A 22721-nucleotide genomic window follows, 5' to 3' on the forward strand; every position below is an offset into this window, starting at 1 on the left:
AGAAAGAAGCATTTGCCAGTAAAAATAGCACTCAACATGCCTTTAATAGTCTTATTTGGTTTGTTATAGACTTAGAATAGGAAATACACGATAAATGTAAGTATATTCATGTTTTTTTTCACTTGGCAAGATACCAGTTTTTGCAGTGCATGCTTCTCCAACAACCTAATTGAAATGAATTTCTCTGAACTTTAGCTTGCTAGCACTCACTTCAGCAAAGAACTGCATGTCTTGGGGTTAAACTTCGCTTGCACGTGGCGTTGTGGCTCAATCCAGACTTTCGCCTACTTTGGTTAACCAAATGATTGACCTTGCCATGTTCCATGAGGGGGAACCTCCTAAGCATTCCTTGTTGTGTCCCACATGCCCTACAGCACTGGACCAGATGGCAGAATTTCTATCATGAGAACATTATTCTCCTGCCAAGATAAAAAAAGGACACATGGAAGTCCACTGACTAAACAAAAACTGGCCCACTAAGTGATAGACATTGGCCTACTGGCAAGTCAAGTAACCTGCCCCTATCCTGACATTTTAGCCTAGACTGGGTATTAATTTGAGGGTATTACTGTGTTCTAAACTCTGCATGCTTCTCCATTACTGTGCACCTTCTGTACTTGTTCTCCAATACAACTACTAGACCTAAAGTAGAACTAGCTCAGATGCTACAAGAGAAATGATGGCAGTTAAACAAAATAATACATCACAGTTACTTTGTCACATATGCTATGACCTTCTTGATATGCATACTGAGTCTCAGCATACGTTTTAATTAGGACTTGGCAGAGTAATGGATGTGACATGGCTGCAGTCCTTCTCAAACTGCCACACATCTGTGGGGTAAACTCATAAGAAACAAGCAACTGAATAAATCATTAAAACTGAGAATAAATAATTCCCTCCAGCCGGACTATAGCTTTACCGATGAGACAAAAAGTATGAGTGGATGAGTGTTGCTGGGACTTCATATCTGCAAACCATCAAATATTCATCGGTGAGCTATTAACCTACATTTATCTCTCACACATTTCACTACCGAGGTAATGAAGCAGTTCTGTGAAAGGTTACTGATAAATCTCAGAGATGATCGCAGCCTCTCTCTGCTCATTACACCCTGTTTAATGAGGTCAAGCAAACACTATGTAAGACACCTACGTTGTCTTCTACTCTCCACCAGTTCATTTATTTGTCCTATGTACCATCTTACTACAGTCTCTGAGTGGAACGACCTACACTGGGCAGTTTTAGTAGGGGGGTAACACTAAATGAGTGTGAACCATTTTTCAGAAAGACTCATGCTTAAGAATCAGAGCACAGTCTTCATCCCAAAAAGTTCACTTTCTATAAAATCCTTCTAAACATGCTTATAGAACATGTCAAACGAACACAGGCTTAAACAGGATCTGTGCCACTAAAGCACTGTACATCTCAGAGGATGCAAGTACGCTTTAAGCATCATACAGCATCATACACCTAGAGAGCTACAATATGCAGGTGACGTACTTGGCAGAGGAGACGTGTAAGAGTAGACGCAGGCTCTGCGAGCCCAGCACAGGGGAAAGGGGCTGCATCCGCTGCTCTCCATACGCTCGCCTCTTCCTCCTGCTCCTCCTCCTGGTTCTCTCTCCCAGGCCCAGCGGCTCTGCGGCTCCCCCTCGCACACATGGGGAGCGGGGGGCCGCCCGGGCCCACCTTGGCCCTCTATGACCTCTGCACTGCCAGCGGCACAGTGAGGAGGTGTGGCTGCCTGTTAACCAAGTAACCCTGATCGACGCTGGCACAGAATAATCCCGGCAGGTGTAACGAGATGAGAACAGGCCGATAGAGAAATCGATACTGCTAGAGGAGAACAAACTGAATCGTCTGAAGCACCTTGTGCATAGTGAGCCAGTAATTCCAACAGAACTAAACCAGTGATACTTAAAAAAAAAAAAAAAAAAGGCAAAACAGAAACAGGAAAAAAAATCCCCAAGCTATAAAATGCAGGTTCCTGAAGGACACCTTGTATTGCCTCCTTTCAGAGATGATATCCAGAATGAAAAGGAAAGCAACGCTGCAGTGTGTGTGTCTGTGTGTGCCGTGTGAGCACGACTTGGAAAGAGAAAAAGCGAGGAATGGAGCCGATGAGAAAGGGAGGGGTGTGAAACGTAAGACAGGGTGAATCAAATCAGGGCAGCTGAAAAAGGGGGAGGAGTTTCCTAACCAATATACTAATTCTTTTCAGAAAACTCTTTTAACATTCTCTCAGCTTGAATGTCCCAAAAGAGGCTACAGATCAGGTTTGATGAGTGCACTTCACCACTCATCAGCACAATGGCAGCCAAACAAATGCACAGTGACGTTACGGACAATATAAGATATTCAGCTATACGGAAATGTACTATTCAACTTTTAATATTAATGCAACAGCAAATATTTAGTGCTCCACATTTCCCCAAAGGTTATAGGTCAACTTATTGTGACAGGAAGCAGTTGGAGCCTGAAATGATGCAGGTCACATACTGCATGATTTATTTAGTGCTTTATTAAATTTATGTTGGCAGACGTAACAGATTTTTGAAACAGATACCTAAAACATATTTTAAAAAAAACAAAAACAAAGTGCGTGTCCGTAAGGAAAAAAGTAAGTAACACTAAGTAATATTATCATTACTTAAGTAAAATGAAAGTACTTTTTCTGTGGCTTAAGTTCAAGTGAAATCAGTCCTGGTCCATTATCATATGCAATATACTGATATAACAGTCATTAGTGAGTAGAGAAAATAGGATCGCATTGAAGGAGCTCAAATCAAAATAAACACTTTAGTGGCTTGGTGTTGAAAGGCACTATCTACTACGACAGTGGACTAACATTAAAGACAATTAAATGCAGATCACTTGCTAATTGCTGCTAGTTTAACGTTTTGCGTACAGAATGTTAAATAATCCCCTTATTACAGAGGAAGGAAGTTGTCTGAAGAGTTTGTGGGAATCAATGCAAATCATAAAGTTTCTCCACTAAATACCTTTAGAGTGGTAGACAACAACATTTCTCTGGTCACTACAGAACAATCACAAAGTCTCAGACATCTACATGGGAAGAATGAATCAGAACAGTGACCTATCATGCAGCTATCAAATAAATCAAACAGTCTACGATGAGGCCTGGAATGAGAGGATTCTCATGCTGTTATTTACACTCAATACCTCTTAGCAGAGGCGAAAAAGTGATGAAGGCAGATGAACTAATCGATTAATTATATCAGTGGTTCTTAAAGTCTGGTCCGGGGACTGCCATTGGTCACTGAAGTACATCAAGGGGGTCTTTTTCACAACCAGCAACAACCTTTTCCAAGTTTTTATATTGAGTTCTTATACTAATAACTCCTTTTACCTGGTCATTGTAACAGGATTAATTGAAAAACCCGAGAAAATTGAGTACGCAGATAAATAAGGTCAAGATGAAACTAATATACTCTGTTGGTAGAGAGTTCATGATAAACATAGACATGTTGCATGCGTTTAATAAACGGTCATTAAATAAATCTGTACTGAGAGGGTCATGGACTTGAATTTACACTTAAGGCACTTCCTGGCTACAAAATATCTGAAAACCTGTGCAGGGGTTAAATGAATTAGTTAGAGAAATGTGCCCCCTCACTGCTTTCTGATTAATGTGACACACAAAAGAAATAACACATAACAGACCATGCGGCTATATGAAAATGATGCATGCTGGGGTGGTGTGACGTGGCCCAATGCGTTATTTCTACAGTAATATTTAAAGTCGAGAATTCAGTCACACTTGAGTTTGAACTAAGATTTCAACCTGTTACATAACAGAAAATCTCCCACTCTATTCGTGTCTGCGTTTCTTTCTTTTGTGACCTTGGTCTTAAAGCCTGGTCCCTGCAAGAATATAGGTTTGATCCCCACAACAGAGACCAGATAGTTTCTTTTCCTGCTAACCCAAACCCTCCCCCAAGAACTGCACCGGCTCAAATATCAGCTCGGAAAAGCCATTATGTGCTCAATACTGGTCTTTATTGGCAAAGTACGGCCTCACATTAAAAAAAAAAAAAAAAACTCCCTATGTCTGAAATGTCCCTCTTGTTCTTCCTCCCTTTCCATATTCGAAATCTGTGTCCACATTCAGTCAAAGCATCAAAGTGAGTGCAAGCTCTGGGTGCAGTGATCACTTTCCAACATTGTAGGGATAGTTTAGATATTTGCTTACCTCCGTAGTACGAAATCCTGGCAATATCTGCAAGAAAAAAGAGAGAAAAAGAAACCAGTCACACACCAGTCTTTACAACACCAGGACTACACAGCATCCATTTAAGGCAGTGTGGTGTACCCGTGTGTGTATTGGGAGCAGAGCAGTAACAGACCGGACATTCACCAGACTGGTAAATTGTCTGAGAAGAGAGAGCCCTCTAGCTGCACACACTGTCAGAGCTGCAGAGCTAATGCACACTACATCATCGAAATAAACACTAAACCTGAAATATTACAACAGTTCACAAGCACTGAGGCCACGATCTGTCACTTAAATGAGTCAGATTAATGTAGAACAAATGCCTTTGTTTATTTTTTCCCCCCAAAGCGAGTTGTTCTTTCAGGACACGAGCTTCATTACAACTAACTACTAAATTCTTGTTTAGTAAACACTAATACAGTAGTATTAGCATTAGTCTATCATTGACTTCTTTTATATGTGTCACACAAACTTGTATATGAATAAAAGAGGAACATATATGAGTGAGGACAGAACGGCTGATCGTTTTCTGGTAAGTAATACAACACAGAGCAGAACATGACAGTATTTACTGCTGAACTTCTACATTTCTCCGTGAAAGCCACATCCTCACACATTTTTTTTTTTTTTAGAGTTTTAGAGTTGTGGGATGTGGTAGCTTAGTGGTTAAGGTGTTGGACTACCAATGGGAAGGTTGTGAGTTCGGTTCCAACGTCCACCAAGCTGCCACTGCTGGGCCCCTGAGCAAGGCCCTTAACCATCAATTGCTCAGTTGCATAAAAAAAAAAATAAATAAAAATAAAAAATAAAGAGATAAAAATGTAAGTCGCTCTGGATAAGGGCGTCTTCTAAATGCTGTAAATGTACAAATGTAAACATCAGGATTTACTCTGCAGCTGAGACAGTGCTACTGCGAATCGAAGTCCATTTTGGGGTCCTGTAAGCTGCATCCAATCAGAATTTTCCATGATCAGTCTCTCAGTCTCTTTCCTTATACTATGGGTCTGTCATAATGAATGACACACATTCAGTTCTGAGCCAGCAGTGATCCTACACCTCATTCACATGCAGAAGAGACGGACAGCTGTGGATTTCAGCTAACACATTTACATTTACAGCATTTAGCAGACGCCCTTATCCAGAGTGACTTACATTTTATCTCATTTTTATACAACTGAGCAATTAAGGGTTAAGGGCCTTGCTCAGGGGCCCAGCAGTGGGAACCTGGTGGACATAGGAACCGAACTTACAACCGTTTGATTGGTAGCCCAACACCTTAACCACTAGGCTACCACATCCCCACATCCTCGTCCTGTAATAACGGCAGTAGCAGAAAAAACCTTGGAAAGGGTTATGAGCCTGTGAAACACTTACTGTAACACCACTCTGTATACGCTGAATAAACGCTGGGTACAAACACCAACACCGTAATTGGCACGAGGACGAGGGCTAACACTTTCCAAAGCTAAATAACTATGATCCTTTATGGTAAGCACAATATGAAGCAGATATCAGACTTGTTGATCTTTCAATAAAAGAGAGAGAGAGAGAGAGAGAGAGAGAGAGAGAGAGAGAGAGAGAGAGAGAGAGAGAGAGAGAGAGAGAGAGAAAATGTGCATGCTTCTATCCTCAAATAATACACAATCACAACCTCAGAGCTTCTGGCAGCAAACTAAAAATATCTTCAGAAGTTAAAGATCGATCGACATCCTACATAGATAGACAATAAGAATTATTAAGTGCATCTCTTGTTTTCGATTACAGCATGAAAAAATAACTATCACACTGACCTGTGCTTGGTTTTTCTCTATGACTGATTGAGTAATAGAGATGTGGAAGCTCAGTGCTTATGGCTTTGGATTACCGATCGATCGCTCATGAGTTCGAATCCCAGCTCCTGAGCGAGGCCCTTAACCCTCAATTGCTCAGTTGCATAAATTGAAATAAAATTGTAAGTAATTCCGGATAAAGGTGTCTGCTAAATTCTGTAAATGTAAATGAATAATAAGCAACTATAGACATCCAATGTGATTTATCATAATGTTCAAGTCAAATCATTTCATGGATACAATGGTGAGATTAGCACAAGGCAATGTAGTTTTAATTTTGTTCTAGCCCGACTAAGACCAATCCAAGTGACACAAAGAAACAGACACAACAAATCAATCAAGAACATTCAGCTGGGTAGCTCTGGAATATTGACAGCTTACATCTGTAACTGCTTTACTTTACTACTCACTCTATCCTACAGAATGTTTCGTGAGATGGAAATTATTAGGGATGGAAGTAAATACGATTCAATCGGGGTTTTGTATTTTTTTAGGGATGCAACTGCATACAAAAACATGATTCCTAACATTATTCACGGTGAGAAGATAAACACAAGCAGAATGAATCGGACTAGAAGTGAGAAGATAAACACAAACGGAATGAATCGGACTAGAAGAGTAGAGGCGTCATCTCACAAACTGTGACAAAAAAAGCAGTTTGTGTTGGAGACGAGTCAGATATAATGCGGTGGTTTAAATTAGGCTACTAGATTGTTTATACTTTAGGAAAAAGCTCCAACTGCATTTCTTACATTTCTTGTAATATTGCTGTGGGTACAAACATAAGATACTGCATCAGCGAAATGAAAATAAAAACCAAAAAGAGATCATTTATTAGCTTGCGTGACATGGTCGAGACTGAGGAACTGTGAGTACTGACATTCTACCAGCTTTATTCCACACTGGTTTTGGGGAATGTCGGTAAGTGTCGTATTTAATTGAGACACCTCTGTTGTTTATATTTGAAGTGCTTCCTGATGCCTGAGGAAGACTTGAGGACTACTTTAAAGGTGTACATTGTGCAATATGTATGACTTACGTGTAGAAATATTTATGAACTAGTCATTATTCAACACTTTAGTCGTCTGTTAGAGCTTGTGAGTTTTTTACAGCAACACTGCAGGGTTTATTGCTGCTCTCCATATACGTTATTACAAGTCTTGTTGAGGTCGGAAATATCAGAGAGAAAGACAGATTTATATTCTACCTTTGAGCACCAGGTGCTTTAGACGTGTATTCGAAACATTTAAATTGTACCTTAAAGGCAGGGTCTCCGATGTTTGAAAGCCAATGTTGACATTTGAAATCACCAAAACAAACACGCCCCTAAACCAAATGGGTCGCACCCCTGTATTGATAGCTCCGCCCACACATACATACGTAACCCAGGCAACAAATGGAAAGAAATGTGTCGTTATCATAGCTGAAGGGAAGAACAATACGATTGCAGATAAACAAACAAGCAAAATAACACACAAGCATAATCATGCAAAGGACGGCATATATTAGTTCTGTGTAACAAAGCAAAACCAACCTTACTCACCTATCGAGAAGGAAAAAAGCGCCCCGGCGTCTTAAGTAAAATTGCCCGCATATTTACAGATTGGAGTTTCCCAGGTCAATAACTCCTGAGCTAAACGCTGTTACTAGCAAAACGCGGTTGTAGCTGCCTCTCTACATTACTACGATAGAAAAGAGGTGTTATTTGTTTAGTAACAGCGTTTAGCTCAGGAGTTATTGACTCCAATCTGTGAATATGCGGCCAACTTCCCGCTCCTTCAGTTCTCTCCAGCGCTGGAAAGCTGATCCTATATTAACACGGTCCTGCTTCTTGCCTTATCGTAAGCCTTTCTTCTTTCTTTCTTTGTTTTTATCCTCCATGTCAATGCTAAAACCGCTTTCTGCTAATGTCACACATGCGCACTGAACACTCTCTCCGCTGCATATTGACAAACCCGCCCCTTTCTGCTCATTGGCTACACGTTTGTTTTGATTTTTGTTTATTATTCAGCCCGACACAGTTTTCTGAAGCATTTCTCAAAAATCGGAGACCCTACCTTTAATGCTACAAATCCTACAAACATTTACACATGGACACACTGAGCATACTGAGGTCTACAGAGAGGTAGAGATCATTCTCATTCATGAACTGAGAGCGAGAGGGAATAGACGGCTGGGTCTCATACCACACCATGAGCATGACTAATTGGACTGTACTCAGCAAAGAGTAAAAGAGGTAGTTAAGAACTGATTAACTCGATCTAAACTCTTCTTGTTGTGAGTGATCCCCAATCAAAAAGGGGTACGACCGTAAACTAAACACCATAATTATTTAATAAACCCTTAAAAGGACTATAGAGAGACCAAATATATGTGTATACCTTGTATGTGGACACCTGACCGGCACACTCAAATGTTGCTCAGTGTCACACTCGTATTCTCACTGTTGATGAAGGACTGTCTGTCACACTACACAAGGTTAGGTACTTATTTACTTTTCGTGTGTATAACTGACCAAGATAAAGAGGACTGGAGAAGTACATTAATCAAATGTGCTGTATACACAAGCGGTTCATCGACTGAAATTCCTCTCACATGTACATTTATGGCCGACGCACTTACATTTTGATACAACTGAGCAACTATGGGGTAAGGGCCTTGCTCAGGGGCCCAAAAGTTGCAGTTTGTTGGAGCTGCTGTCATTGGTAGTCCAACACCTCAACCACTTCCCTACTACATCTCAGGAGTTGTTTGTGTAGAAGTGTGCATATCAATGATCAAATAATCTTATGTCATGTCGTTAGTCAGTTATTTCAGAGATAACCAACTACCCGGTTGTGAACTCATTCTGGGTAACAACAGAAAATAAGGCTTCGCAGGTGGAGGCATAAACACATTTTCGTAATAGTTTAGGTTGAAACATGACTAATGTTAGTAAGCTTGTTTACAGACAAGACCAAATGGGAATGGCTTCTCTGTTGTGATGAGATCTTGCTGCTCTGTGTGAAAGCTCTACCAAAACAGTCTGGAACTGGGAGCAGGTCTTTGGCCATAGCTCTTTTCCAACATGACGACAGATGTGTTTTTAAACTCCTACCAATTCCAGTCTGACAGCTCAGGGAGTGACTAACTGTGAATTATTAATGCAGGATTGCCAGCATGACACATCTTCGACACGTCTTCTCCCCTGACTGGACTTTAAATAAATGAACAATGCTAAATACATTTTTTCTGGTTCTTCTATCACCTCACCAAAAGGAAGTACAGGGAACAGGAAGTAAATGGAACAAGTGAAAGCACGTCAGCGTATGTCTCAATAGCCAGCAGCCGACTCAGTCACATATAACTCTATGGAATGTAAAGACTTTCCTTTATAACGATGTTACATTAATATTCTCAAATCTTAAATTCAGGAGCTGTACAGGAGTAAAAAGCTGGATATACAGCATTAAAGATGATTCTTATTTTGTTTCAGCCAAAAAAACTCCCTGTATGTTCAAATTAAGACACATCTGTAATACTCCAGCAATACATCCAGCTAAACATGGTTGTGTTTGGGCAAGTCACAGATTTTTTTTTTGAGATAAAAAGGAAAAAATGCAAAAGCTAGAACGCGTGCACTGAGAACATGTCTCATTAATCAGCCCCTGCATATTTTATCATCTGATGCTTCGCCAATCTTAGAATGATTAAAGCTGTGTTAAATATTCATTGTATTATTGTTTGACTGCGATACATGTTTACCGTTGATATGATGATGTCCTGCCTCAGCGCTCCTGGAGATATATTGCTAATGGCCATGAACTAAGACGAAGCGTCCACATCACACTTTATCATTGGTTGTGATATGACAAGACAGACATGTCTGAAAAAAACACAGACTCATCATAAACAAAGTAAAGTGTCAAAGAGCCCATAACATTCTAGGCGCAGGTTTTAAGTCCAAAATACTTCCAGACTGGAGTCCCGAACTTTATATTCTTGACTCAGTCCCGGACTTTAGATTCTTGACTTCACCTCAATGTTTGCCTAAAGTTTAACGCTTTACTCTGACCAAAGCACAGGGTGTTAATCCCAATAAAAAGTGTATACAATACATATATAAATTACATACATTCTATACTATAATACACCCTATAAAGAAACATATTGTGTGTAGTGTCTGTGATGTTGGCTGAGATGTTATTAACTCCTCAAAACAAAGGAGTGTTCTTTTCTCCCCCACTATTATCCACTGATATTTAATCTCATATTTATTATCAATGCATTGTAGAAACAGTGGAAACAGCAAATGGTGATTTTTGGCTGGATTGTGATCTACAGGCATGAATATGGAGGTGAGAAGATGAAGCCTTTATTCTGTCACATAAACATTTCAGCTCAGTGAAATTCTTCTTATCGCATATCCCAACTTTAGAGGTTGGGGTCAGAAAGCAGGGTCATGATACAGCACCAACATACAGCCATGATACAACGCCCCTGGGGCCTTGCTCAAGGGCCCAGCAGTGGCAGTTCGGCAGTACTCGGGCTTGAACCCCGATCCTCTAATCAGCAATCCAAGCCTTAATGACTTGAGCCACCACTGAGAGTGTGGAACACAGTAAAGGACTAAAGTGCCGCTGCATCGCTCTCTTAAAGAGTGATGAGAGTAAAAACTATTGAAAAGTGCAAACAAACTAACAGATTTGAAGACAGTTAAAGACTCTCAATTATATTAGAATTAATCTTGGAGGCCTTATTTATAGTTATAAAGTAGTCATTCAGGCTGTATTTTCAATTAAATTATTTCAAACATTTGCAATAATTTCATAACTAAGCCGAAAGTTGGTAATACAAACATTCTCACTCCACTGAGTTTAACTTTTCCAGAATCTTCATTAATAGAAAAACAGCAGCAAATCTTACCTCGAGACCTAAACCCATTTCTGACAGACCGAGGATTTCGAACTAGGATAGACAAGACTCTAACATACACAATATATCAGTGCAGCCCTCTGTTATATTATACACTGTTTGGTCTAACACATGGTCTTATACCGCTGTGTAATACAGACACAAATCAATCACTAATCCTCCTTCTCTTACATGATTATAACCTTGTACTGTTTTACCCTGATATCTTTAATAAACACAAAAACAATGTCAGCCATTTTAAGGCTCTGATAAAAAAAGCATAGTTAATATACAAATCTGTATCAGATTTTTTTTTGATAACTTGACAATAAACAAAGATATATCATGGGACTCTCTGACCACTTTAATAGAAACAGCGTATTCCTGCACATTTATGCAGTTAAAAGGCTGTAATTTAGCAGCAGCCCGAAAGTATATAATGTTTACGATAGATGTCAAGAGCTTTAGTAAATATTCACATTAAACAGAATGGGGGAAATGTGAAATAATAAAATAATCTCACTGACTTTGAAAGCTGAGTATTTCAGAAACTGCTAATCTATTGGGATTTTCATGTAACACGGGTTCTAGAGTTTACACAGAATGTTTACACATGAGGGCTACAGTAACTCTAATAACCACTCTTAACAACCACACTCAGTAGAAAAGCGTCTCAAAACACAATGAACTGCTTTTCAGTCCCCAGCTAGATTGCTGACAGAAAATGAAGATACATTAATAATATACTTTTCATGGCCAGAACACAACTACTCAAAGCATTTACCAACCAATGAGATTTTTACTTATTTTATTTATATATCTCTATATCTTTTTTTTTTTTCAAAGAATCGTAATCAAAAGTCGTATGTTTTTACATGGTTTGGTCACCTAAAACATGGGACTGGGAAGCTTTCACATGAGTTGGGTAAATGTTCTCTGTTTCTCTGTTGGGTAAATGGTAAGAAATAATGCTATACAGTCATAGAATGATAAATGTTAAATTGTTTGCTGGTGTTGATTCCTACATCTTTACCTTTCTGACAATATGCATAACAAATGCTCCCATCTGAAAACACTTCTTTATATTAATCTGTGCAAATGTAAATGATTCATAGCTTTAGCATTATTACTGCACAGAGACAGAACGAATATAATAACTTTCTAAAATCATGCGGTGTTACTGGTATTTCTTTACCTTCTTATATCTGGGTGTCTCCAAAAGCTGCAATCGAACTACAAGATATTTTACTGTATACCATTATGATTATACAGTCAGTATGTGCCAGTCTGATCCGGTATGCTGGGAAAGTTAAAGGTCATAAATCAAAATGCTGGGAGAAAGACACACTAATCTAATATCAGGCAGAGGGTCAGAAATATTTTGACCAATTCTAGACATCGCTGTCTGATATTGTAGAACAGTGACTCAATGGAAAGTGAGCACCAAAAATGTTTTAGTAGCAATTGTGGAGCTCCATAATAGAGTAACGGGTGAACATGAAGAATTCAATCATACCCACACCAAAAAACATTAGTGCACTGCAATCCCTGAAGCTTAAAAACAGCTAAATTATTTACATGTGTATGCTACTAACAAGTTCAATTAAATTTATAAACATTCAATTAAACACATTTTAATGCCAGTCTGGATTTGTGTTGCTGGATGGAATGGGAATTGGGATTAGGATTAACACTTTGCAGATAGTTTGATATTTAATGTCGTCAACAGGTACAGTGAGTACAAACGTGGCTGTACAGAATTGTTTGCAACATATTCAGGCTTTAATATAAATAAATACATTTAAAAAAGGAACAGTGGCAAACATTTTTGAATAAAAGTGATCTGAACAGAATTTTCAAATTATATCGTAGCCTAATAGAAGTTGAGTTCTTAAACATCCGAATCTCAATTTCTTTACTTCTGAATTTGTATGGAATAAAGTCAAATATTTGCACCTTGAATCAAAATCTAAAATCAAATCCCAAGACTTCCCTCCATATTGTATTGAATGATTATATTTGTTAGATTTAGTAGGATGTATTAAATTTGTCTGTCTGTACTTGTTGTAACTGTCTATAGAAGTGGTGTATGGTGAATGTTTATTTGTACTTTGACTACACAGTCCTATAGCCTGAAGCAGATGAGTGTTAAGGTACAGTACGTCTCCTGGAATTCATCACGTCTATTCTGCGCCTGGTCTTGTCTTTCTATTCCTTAAAACTCTGACCTGTTTGGTGTAGAATAGATTTTAAAACCCTCTTTAACCAATACATGACAAAAAGCCTCTTCTGTCTCATCCTTTATCTTCAAAGATAAAGTCACTGCCACCCTGTTTACTCGAAATCCTGCCCCTGCGGCTACATTAATGCTTTTTCAGCAAAATCTGAACTAACACAATGTGTCCCAGTTATAGGTTTTACAAAACCAGCTATGACGTACCTCCAGTGCTACAGCTGAGTAAACTCCAAAACTGCATGATGTTTTCCCATGTATCCAGCCGAAAGAAAGACTCTTTCTCTAGAGCGTGATTTGTTGTTTGCATTATCTGTGGCCTGATCGTGGCATTACAGCATACCTATGGCTTCCTGCTACACACACACACCTATGGAGCTCCTTGCACTGACACCTCCCACTCCTGCTTTCTGACACACACACACACACACACACACACACACACACACACACACACACACACACACACACCAGCTATAACTTGCCACGACCAGCACCTTGCATATCTACTTACTTAACCGACTGTGTTCCCTCTAATTCCTACTGAAAGCATTTGGAATAAACCGTTATTCTTATTTGGAGGCAAAAACATTAAGATTTTCAGAGGCAAAAGCTAAAAAATGTCTTAATGCATGTAAGCAAATAAAACCGTTCACTTTAATGCAGGTAAGAACGGCTTAACGTTGAAATATGTCAAGATGTCAACACGAGCCTGTAGACTTCTTTAAAACAACTCCAAAAGCCGTGGATTGACCCTGAGCTCGGGTGTGGAGTTTCACATGTTCTCCTCGTTTTGCTTGTTGTTATTTTTTTATCTGAGTTCTCTGACATATTCCCAACTCTGGAAAAACAAGCCTGTAGATGGACCTGTCTAGGCTAAACTTCTCCTTGATGTTAATTAATGTGTAATTGTGTGTGTGTGTGTGTGTGTGTGTGTGTGTGTGTGTGTGTGTGTGTGTGTGTGTTAGTTAGGTGCCCTGAGACGGATCGGAGCCGAAGGCAGGGTGTAGATTCCCTCCTCGCTCCCAGTGTTCCTGGGATAAACTCGGGATTCATAGAGACCCTAATTAAAAGTAAGTGAATGAGTGAATGAAAAATAAAGTAATAAGGTACAAGAGTCTAGTAACTTTTAAGAGTCTAGTAGCAGTGTTGTGTTTCCTCCATTCTGAATTACAGATATATTGCCTCAGTCTGACAACAATATGCTACTCACAGAGCACAAACACTGCAACATACAAACAAACAGGATTTTCTCTGTGTCCCTACAAACACAAATGAACTCAGTAGTGGGTTTGTGCATGTTTATTAGATCAATATTTGATCAATGGCTGAGATTGTTTCCTTTCTCTATCCTCATCCATGTCCATTCCGGTTTAATAAAACCACCCGAATTCGAATTGTTGACTAATATAAACACAAACGAGTCTGTTTTAAGCTCTTAAAACAACATTACAAACAGGATCTTTCTGAGCTAGCTCACTTGTTTGGTTCACACGATGCTAACAGGCTAATAGCACGGTGAGTTACCGCTATACATATGTGTGTGTGTGTGTGTGTGTGTGTGTGTGTGTGTGTGTGTGTGTGTGTGTGTGTGTGTGTGTGTGTGTGTGTGTGTGTGTATAAAAAGAAAACAAAAGGAAAAACAGATATTCCAGAGGATCTGCTGCAGTCTTACCGTCCCCTTTTCATCCGTTATTCGTGAAGCTTATTCGGACAGTGGGACGTCTTTAGTTCTCGGTGTGTTTTGCTTTAAAATCTCAGTGGGGTCCGTGGGGGTGTTTCAGCTCCACACAAGCAGAAAACTCCCTCTTCTGTTCAGCAGCTCAGTCCCACTGCATCCTGGGCTGTGATGGAGCCAATATGGCTGACTGACCTCACAGCCAACAACCGGCTTGAGGGACATGGCACAGTGTGGAAACAAAAACACCGTGTTTCCCAACGTTATTGTATCTACTCAAAAATACAGCCAGAGTAAATCCTAATCAACAATACAAACAATACAGACTAAACCCTGACCAGAAAACCTAGCAGTTTTACAGGCAGAAACATTAGAGTAAGATTAAAGATTGGGGATCTCATCCTGGTGCAAAAAAATGCCAAGAAGTTTAGACTAGAGTTTGATTATTTTATTAACACAGTACACGTGGGCTACAGAAGACCCCCGACTACTGTACACAGTGTAGAGCAGCGGTGTCCGGGTCCAGCTTTTCATTCCACAAAGCAGAAGCCACACCAGAATCTACTAAAATCTAAGAACAACTGATAAAACAGGTGGAATCAGGTGTGGCTTCTGCTTGGTAGGAATGAAAACCTGCACCCACACCGGCCCTTTGCAGATAAGATTGGACACCGCTGATGTAGAGCAAAATGAAGCTACATGAAGAAAAACAAATAACGCTGCTACATGTTTCAGCTTGGTCCATAATAGCAGACACCAAAACATAAACCAAGCTGGTAGGTTATTTTCCAGCTTCCTTATTACTTGACTAAATTGATCAGAATGTGTCTGAGATTGGCAACTGGTGGTACTGAGTGGTACAACTGGTATTTCTGCTGCCTACAGCCCCAGGACCTCTGAGTTGATACTGAATGCTGGTTAAAGGGTTGTCCTACATGTCAAAAACATGCTGGTAAATGGATTTGTCTGTTTTGCCCTCAATGATTGGTTGAGATTTTCTGATTGCATTTCAGCATGTTCTTTAAAATAAATGAACAACAATGTCACATTTGTTTCAGTAATTCGCTGTTTCTTGGTAGCTGTTCAGCCTAAGCTGGGTTTCTGTTAATTATCTGTTATCTATTATTTTAACACCCTATTAAAATTTTACAAGAAAAAGCTTCCCAACATTGTGTGTCATGAATTTCTTATTGTGGTACAATAGGGAGTCGTATTAAAAGCAAACATGCACACACACACACACACACACACACACACACACACACACACACACACACACACACACACACACACACACACACACACACATGCTCACACACACATGCACACACACACACATACACACACACACACACACACAATCACACACACATACACACATACACACACACAACTCAGTGAACCACTGTTTCTCCCTAACCTTCTAACTCATGCCCCACTTACAAAAAAAATAAATAAAAGAAAGCTACAGTATGTTATCATGGATAATAGCTGCACACCCACAGGCACTGGTGAAAGATGGATATGTGTATCTTTTCTGTGTCTGTCTAAATAGACACATCACAAAAAAATTCCTTCCTTTTCCATGTCAGTACTGCGGTACTCCTCTGGGGTCTTTATTGTTGTAGTGTAGCTTCCTACGGGCATCGCTAAGGCAGGCCAATCACAGCACTCTGCATGGGCGAGAGACATGCAGCCTGAATTCTTCATGAGCTCCAGTGTCAGCCAAGGATCACATTCTCTCTGAAAACACTGATCTTATAGTCATACGCATTCAATTATCATTACAATGCCAGAATGGAATATTCTCCTGAATGTTTCACATTGTAATAAGAGTGATCATGCATGAGCAGCTTTAGAGATCCCATATATTATATCTCACTGATATAATAGCATTATTTGTATCATTCAATTGTTGTCAAGTTTTTTTTATAAAAACTGTCATGGCAATACATACTGTTTATAGATATGACATATATACACAAAAATAGGGTGATAATAAAATCATTTATAATTTTTCTGACTAAATACTCCTGGAAATGTCAACATTCAACGTCAACACAGATGTAATTACATTTGTGAGTCTAAGCACATGTTTCTTTCTGGATTTCGATGACTAGTTGATCAAAACATGCTTGTATGAACTCATTGATGCTAAGGATAAACAGATCTGTCCTACACTGCTTTACACTGAGCCAGACCAATGTCTCTGTGCTACATGAAAAAAACGTGTTCTTACCAATGAATCTCAATCATGAAAGGGAATATGACCTTTATTACCAAGTGATTAAGTGCTTTGTAAAGACAATACTAACCTCCACTACCTGAACTGAGTGGCTGTTCTCATCACTGAATTAAGAAGAAAATCTTATTCTCAGGCATTCTGTTATTCCTCAGAATTCCATGTACATTTTAACTATCTAGTTTCATGTCTTGTTCGCATTTATTAGATCATCTATTTAAAACATGGCATCTGTTGGCTTGACATACCACAACGTCCCACTGTAAAGCTGACTGAACTTTTACACAATGATCCTTTGCAGTCTAACATCATGTCATTCCTGAAGCTGGGGTTTGTCAGTTAAATGTAGGATGTGATACTGCCATCTGCTGAACCTAGACATGGGTTGCAGAGAAATAACACATTCATCTCCTCATGTTCAATTTTTTTGTCAATTTGCAGCATGGATTTAAGGTTATTAATCACAAAACACACTCACATAGCATAATACGGCAGAACACTGAAACTGCGGCTATGATCATACAGCAGAACTGACTGTATGTCTGCATAATAAATATCAATGAAAGAGAAAGAGAGAGTGTGTGTGGGGGGGGGTGCTGTCTGAATGACAACTGGATATTTTATAGTTATAATGAAGTGGGTGTAAAAGTGAAGCATAATGTATGGCTTGATGCCATCTAGTGAGTTATTTGCATCAGGAGTGATTTTAGTAGGATTGAAATGGATTCTCAGTGATTGGTGAGCTTGTGATGGTGTAGAAATGGTGATGGTGTCACACCTCAGGTTTGTTTACACTTTGTTTAAAAATTTTCAAATTTTCAAATTGTTGAACAAATTTTTTAAACACCAGAAAATGTAAAACAAGTCACTTGGTCCACACAATACCAAAAATAGTCACTTTCACAGCAGTAAAATACAATGTACTACTACTACTAATTATAATTATAATAGTTGCTGAATCTCTTGCATGTTCTCCCCGTGCTTTGGGGGTTTCCTCCGGGTACTCCGGTTTCCTCCCCTGGTCCAAAGACATGCATTGTAGGTTGATTGGCATCTCTGGAAAAATTGTCTGTAGTGTGTGAGTGAATGAGAGTGTGTGTGCACTGCGATGGGTTGACACTCCATCCAGGGTGTATCCTGCCTTGATGCCCGATGACGCCTGAGATAGGCACAGGCTCCCCGTTCGGATAAGCAGTAGAAAATGAGTGAGTGAGTGAGTGAGTGAGTGAGTGAATCTCAGTAACATAAAACAGGATAATACAATTTAAGGGTCAGCTGAAATCTGCTTTATCAAACACAATTAATACCATGTTGCTATGAATGTCTTGAAGCAATTCAACTGAAATGATCAACATTCAACTGCTGCTGGTGGAAGGAAAAACGTCTCGTAGCAGCATAGTAGAAGTTTCATGTGTACTAAGAGAACTAAAAGAAGATCTTTTCAATATGCAAACCCAAACCCAAACCCAACCCAAGTGTCCCAACTTTTTGGAATCTGGTTTGTAAAAGTGGATCAACAAAAGTGGTCTTAGGTCATCTCTGGTAAACAAGCTGGATTGCATAAAATGATCATGAACAAATCACACAGCAGTAAAACAGCAGTCATTTTCAGACAAGGTATATGACTAAATGTGATATAGCAATGTGAATCGCAGTCCATGGTATGAAAACTGAATAGAAAAAGTTAAGGCTGCATAGTTAAGGCTGTTGTTAAAGCTGAGTGTGTGTGTGTGTGTGTGTGTGTGTGTGTGTGTGTGTGTGTGTGTGTGTGTGTGTGTGTGTGTGTGTGAGAGAGAGAGAGAGAGAGAGAGAGAGAGAGAGAGAGAGAGAGTGTTTCTGTGCTTCTGTTACAAGCACTACTTGTTATCCAGCTAAAAATCAAGCCTGCTTGTGTTGTTGTTGCAAAAGCAACTCCAACAAGACTGTGTGAAATAAGGGAACGCTTCTCCCTGTCAGAGATGTGACCATTGTCGTTGTTTTTGTTCTCATGGCAGTACAAAACAGGGATGTAATTATGAATTATGAATTCTGGATAATACTGCAAAAGAAAATGAATTTTTTTTTACCATTGATGGGGCTTGTGCGTTTTCATCAGCAGTAAGAAATCCGATGAAGGAGCCCCCTGAAGCCATCATTGGGATGACTCTCACTGAGCCTACGGTGTCCACGACTGCCCCGAGAGCCGAGGCCACCAAAATCTGAGAAATGTAAACCTGACATGTCAGGATGGCACAATCGATACCAAAACCTCTGCGGGAGTTACCTGGACTGTGGTGGATGTACTATAAAGAAAAAACAAGAGGAAGTACCCAATGGTCTCTAATTATTATCAAGTGACAATGAACAATATTAATACACGTCAAAATCTACTAGTGTAATGCTAGGAGATTTGCAGATAAAATACAGTTATCTTACCTCTTTGATCTCATGGTACTGCCCGAGCAGAGTATAAGGACAGTAGGAAATACTCATAGAAATGAATCCCATGCTGCTTATCATTATCATGGCTACATAGACGTTGGGGAAGATGGACATTACAGCCATGCCAACAGCAAAGCCTAGTGTTCCCACCATGTAGGTGATTTTAATGCTAAGGTCATAGCTGTTGAGGTATTTCTGAAGCACAGCTATAAAAGACAGAACATCAGTGTTATGTACTGTGAGAGCGAATGTGAAGAATTAAAAACAAAAGTCCCATTCTGACTGATGGTATATTATTGTCATTTTCTGTGTTGTTGTATTACGTTCCATTTGCTATGAATCAGCATTAACATGAGACTTTCCAAGCATTTTATTTATGTACTGAGGAAATGTAGTATACTGAAAGGTAGCATGCTGTATATATTGTGTTATTGAGTTGGTTATTATATTCAAATCTGTGCACTGTGTCTGTAGTGTAAACTCTTTACTGCCTCAGCAATCCTTCTTTTAAATGTCTGACACTTCGGTTACGAGGCAGATGGCACAAGCTGTGTGAAGATTAAGCGATAAGCCCAACACCGCTCACATCTCTAACAATTATACTCCACAGTCTAGCTACAAGGAAGTTGGTATTAGTACCACAGGAACTTGGTTAACCGCAGTCCAGCATTACGTTTTTAATCTATACAAACATTATTAAATAAAGACTCAGTAACACAGTGCTCAGAGTTTTTATCTCCCTTATCACATGTTTAAATCTCTTCTAGCATGATCATTGTGTGTGTGTCTTTTTTTTTGCATTTGTCCTTGCTTAACGTTTAATCCTTTTCTACCAATATTCTCAAATGCCACTTTGTATACAAATTAGACAATTAGAATAGCAGCGAAAGTTACAGAACAAGTTTGTACTTTATGAATTTTTAAAAATCCACTGCTAGATTTATCACTTTGTTGTTCTTTAATAAAAACTTTGGTGGTTGTAAAACATACCTGAGCAGATGGCAGCAGTGGCAGCATAGATAACTAACCCCCAACATCCCATCTGTACTCCCTTATGGTAGTTCTGAAGCTCAGTGGAGTTTGCAGCAGCCTAAATGTAGAAAAGGCATGTCTGGTGTCTGTAGTGATTGTAATTCAGAACCAGGGATTAAAAATACTCATGAGAGAAGCCACAGTTCCTCTTACCATTGGGTCTCCTTCATAGATGACCTGTCCCATGAAGTCAGTATAGAAAACGGCCTGGGAGATAATGGCGAACCATATGGCAAGATGGCATATGCACAGGCGCCAGAGCTGTGGAGGCATTTTCAACATGGACAACCACAGCAGCTTCACAGTAGTAACACTTCCTTCTCCTTCTTCACTCTCGCTGTCATCGTCTTCATCCGTTCCAGATGATGTGCTCCCTCTTTTCTGCAGCCTCCGACGCTCCTGCAGTCTTGTTATCCAGCTTTATTTTGATGGTTCACATCACATTTTGACTTGGCGTCCCCGGCAAGGTCACCGTTGGTACCTTTGGTAGCCTTATTGTGCCCATTGCTCCCTGTAGTATCGGTGTGCTGTGGGAGGTTGGAGCAGTGATTGGCCTGACAGCTGCTGTTTTGGCAATATTCAAATGGCATCTCATTGTTGAAGTCCTGGATCAAGCTCAATGGTAGTGTCTGGTACAGCAAGAACAGAGTCACTTTTACATCTCGTTACATTCGGGAAGTCTCAGATTCGGGAAGTCTCAGACCTCTGACTCAGATTGATTGTCTTCATAAGCTTCAAAAGGATCCTCTTCTATAATAAGGTCAGCGACGTCCAGCAGGTAGGCTCTGATTAGTCCGTCTAAAGCATCAGCACAAAAGTCCATCACCACTACACCTAGCACTGTCAGAATGATCCCAACGGGCTGTTTACCAGGAACATCCCCTGCAGTCTGGCCTGAGACACACAAATGCAAACAAAGAAGCCCACACACAACATGTCGGTGAAACTGCACAGGACAAAGGGTTTGAGGATGAGAACAAAGCTTACACGTTTTTTCTTTTCATCATGACTTAGCACTTCAACTTTAGTCACATTAAACATAAAGTCAAAGAGAAATGTTACCCATTAGAGAGCCGTTGAGAAAAAGTGCTAAACCGAGCAACAGTCCTACACACAGAGCCAGAATGAAGGGCCTTCTTCGACCCCACCTGAGGGTGCAGCGGTCACTGGATGAGCCGATCAGAGGTGTAAAAATTAAGCCTAACATGGGACTGAGGAACCATGTCAGACTGTAGCACTGCTCTCAGTCTTCTAAGGAAGTACATTCTCTGCTTGGCCCTTTTTTTACCAGCTACACCATGTTCTTTGTCCATTTTAAGTCCTCACACATGTGAATGCCAAAGAACTTTTCACTCTTTCTATTTCAGAGTCTCCAATCAGTAGTGGATGATGAAAACTTTTAGCCCTCCTCATATCCGCAACCATCTCCTCCGTCTTGCTGGTGTTCAGTGGGAGACTTTTAGTCTCACACCATGTAAACAATTTTAACACCTCACTCGATTAGGCGGTGTCATCCTCACCTGTAATGAGACCAATGACTGAGATGTCATCTGCGAATAAATGAATATTTTTTCCCCACTCATTTCTATTTGTGTAACATGCTTTTTTGCAAACATTTTGTTTTTGAAAGAAGTTTCTATAAGAAATTTCTGTTTTTAGAACATTTTAATTCTTATATTTAACAGTCAGTAAAATAGTTTTGCTGCATTATTTTAAAAAAATGTGTTTTTTTTAAAAAAAAGATCCTTCATTGGGTTGAATGAAGCCTGGCATAGAGTTACTCTTCCTGTCAATCAGAGTGCCATTAGTTAAACGTGGGCTTCTGTGAGTGTATACGCAAGTAAATGCTGTAACTGCTGTTAGCAGCACAAGTCAGGGATTGATACGTTTCACTACAGAAAAAGAGGAAAAGAAATATTACACACACAGATGGATAATATCACCTTACAATGTTGGCATCCTTAATAATTATGTCACGATGATGATCATGATATCAGAGATCATGATATCTCATCTTTATATTTTATGTGTGTGTGTGTGTGTGTGTGTGTGTGTGTGTGTGTGTGTGTGTGTGTGTGTGTGTGTGTGTGTGTGTGTGTGTGTGTGTGTACAGGTGCCCCACCTTGTGCCTCATCTCCCCTGATGTAGACACCAGG

At 39.7% G+C, this 22721-nt stretch overlaps 1 protein-coding gene and 1 pseudogene across 16 annotated transcripts in view; both read right to left on the reverse strand.

The window, feature by feature from the left end:
• The window catches only part of ptk2ab (protein tyrosine kinase 2ab), a 62545-nt gene extending 47194 nt beyond the window's left edge, over window positions 1-15351 (reverse strand). For 7 of the 16 annotated variants that reach the window (XM_047811845.1, XM_047811848.1, XM_047811841.1 and 4 more), the window contains exons 1-2: window positions 13400-13602; window positions 4217-4243 (exon numbers count right to left, since the gene is read on the reverse strand). In XM_047811845.1, the coding sequence (XP_047667801.1) occupies window positions 4217-4243; window positions 13400-13502 (130 nt within the window). In that variant the 5' untranslated portion in view covers window positions 13503-13602. Of the gene's footprint in view, window positions 1-1503; window positions 1885-4216; window positions 4244-13399; window positions 13603-14867 lie in introns of those variants that run through there. The other 9 variants (XM_047811850.1, XM_047811846.1, XM_047811839.1 and 6 more) reach the window with 8 other exon arrangements.
• Window positions 15352-17045: 1694 nt separating this feature from the next.
• LOC113644730 lies at window positions 17046-21883 on the reverse strand (annotated as a pseudogene).
• Between the last annotated feature and the right edge of the window lie 838 nt (window positions 21884-22721).

Source organism: Tachysurus fulvidraco, chromosome 3 (genome assembly GCF_022655615.1).
Source record: "Tachysurus fulvidraco isolate hzauxx_2018 chromosome 3, HZAU_PFXX_2.0, whole genome shotgun sequence".
Lineage (NCBI taxonomy): Eukaryota > Metazoa > Chordata > Actinopteri > Siluriformes > Bagridae > Tachysurus > Tachysurus fulvidraco.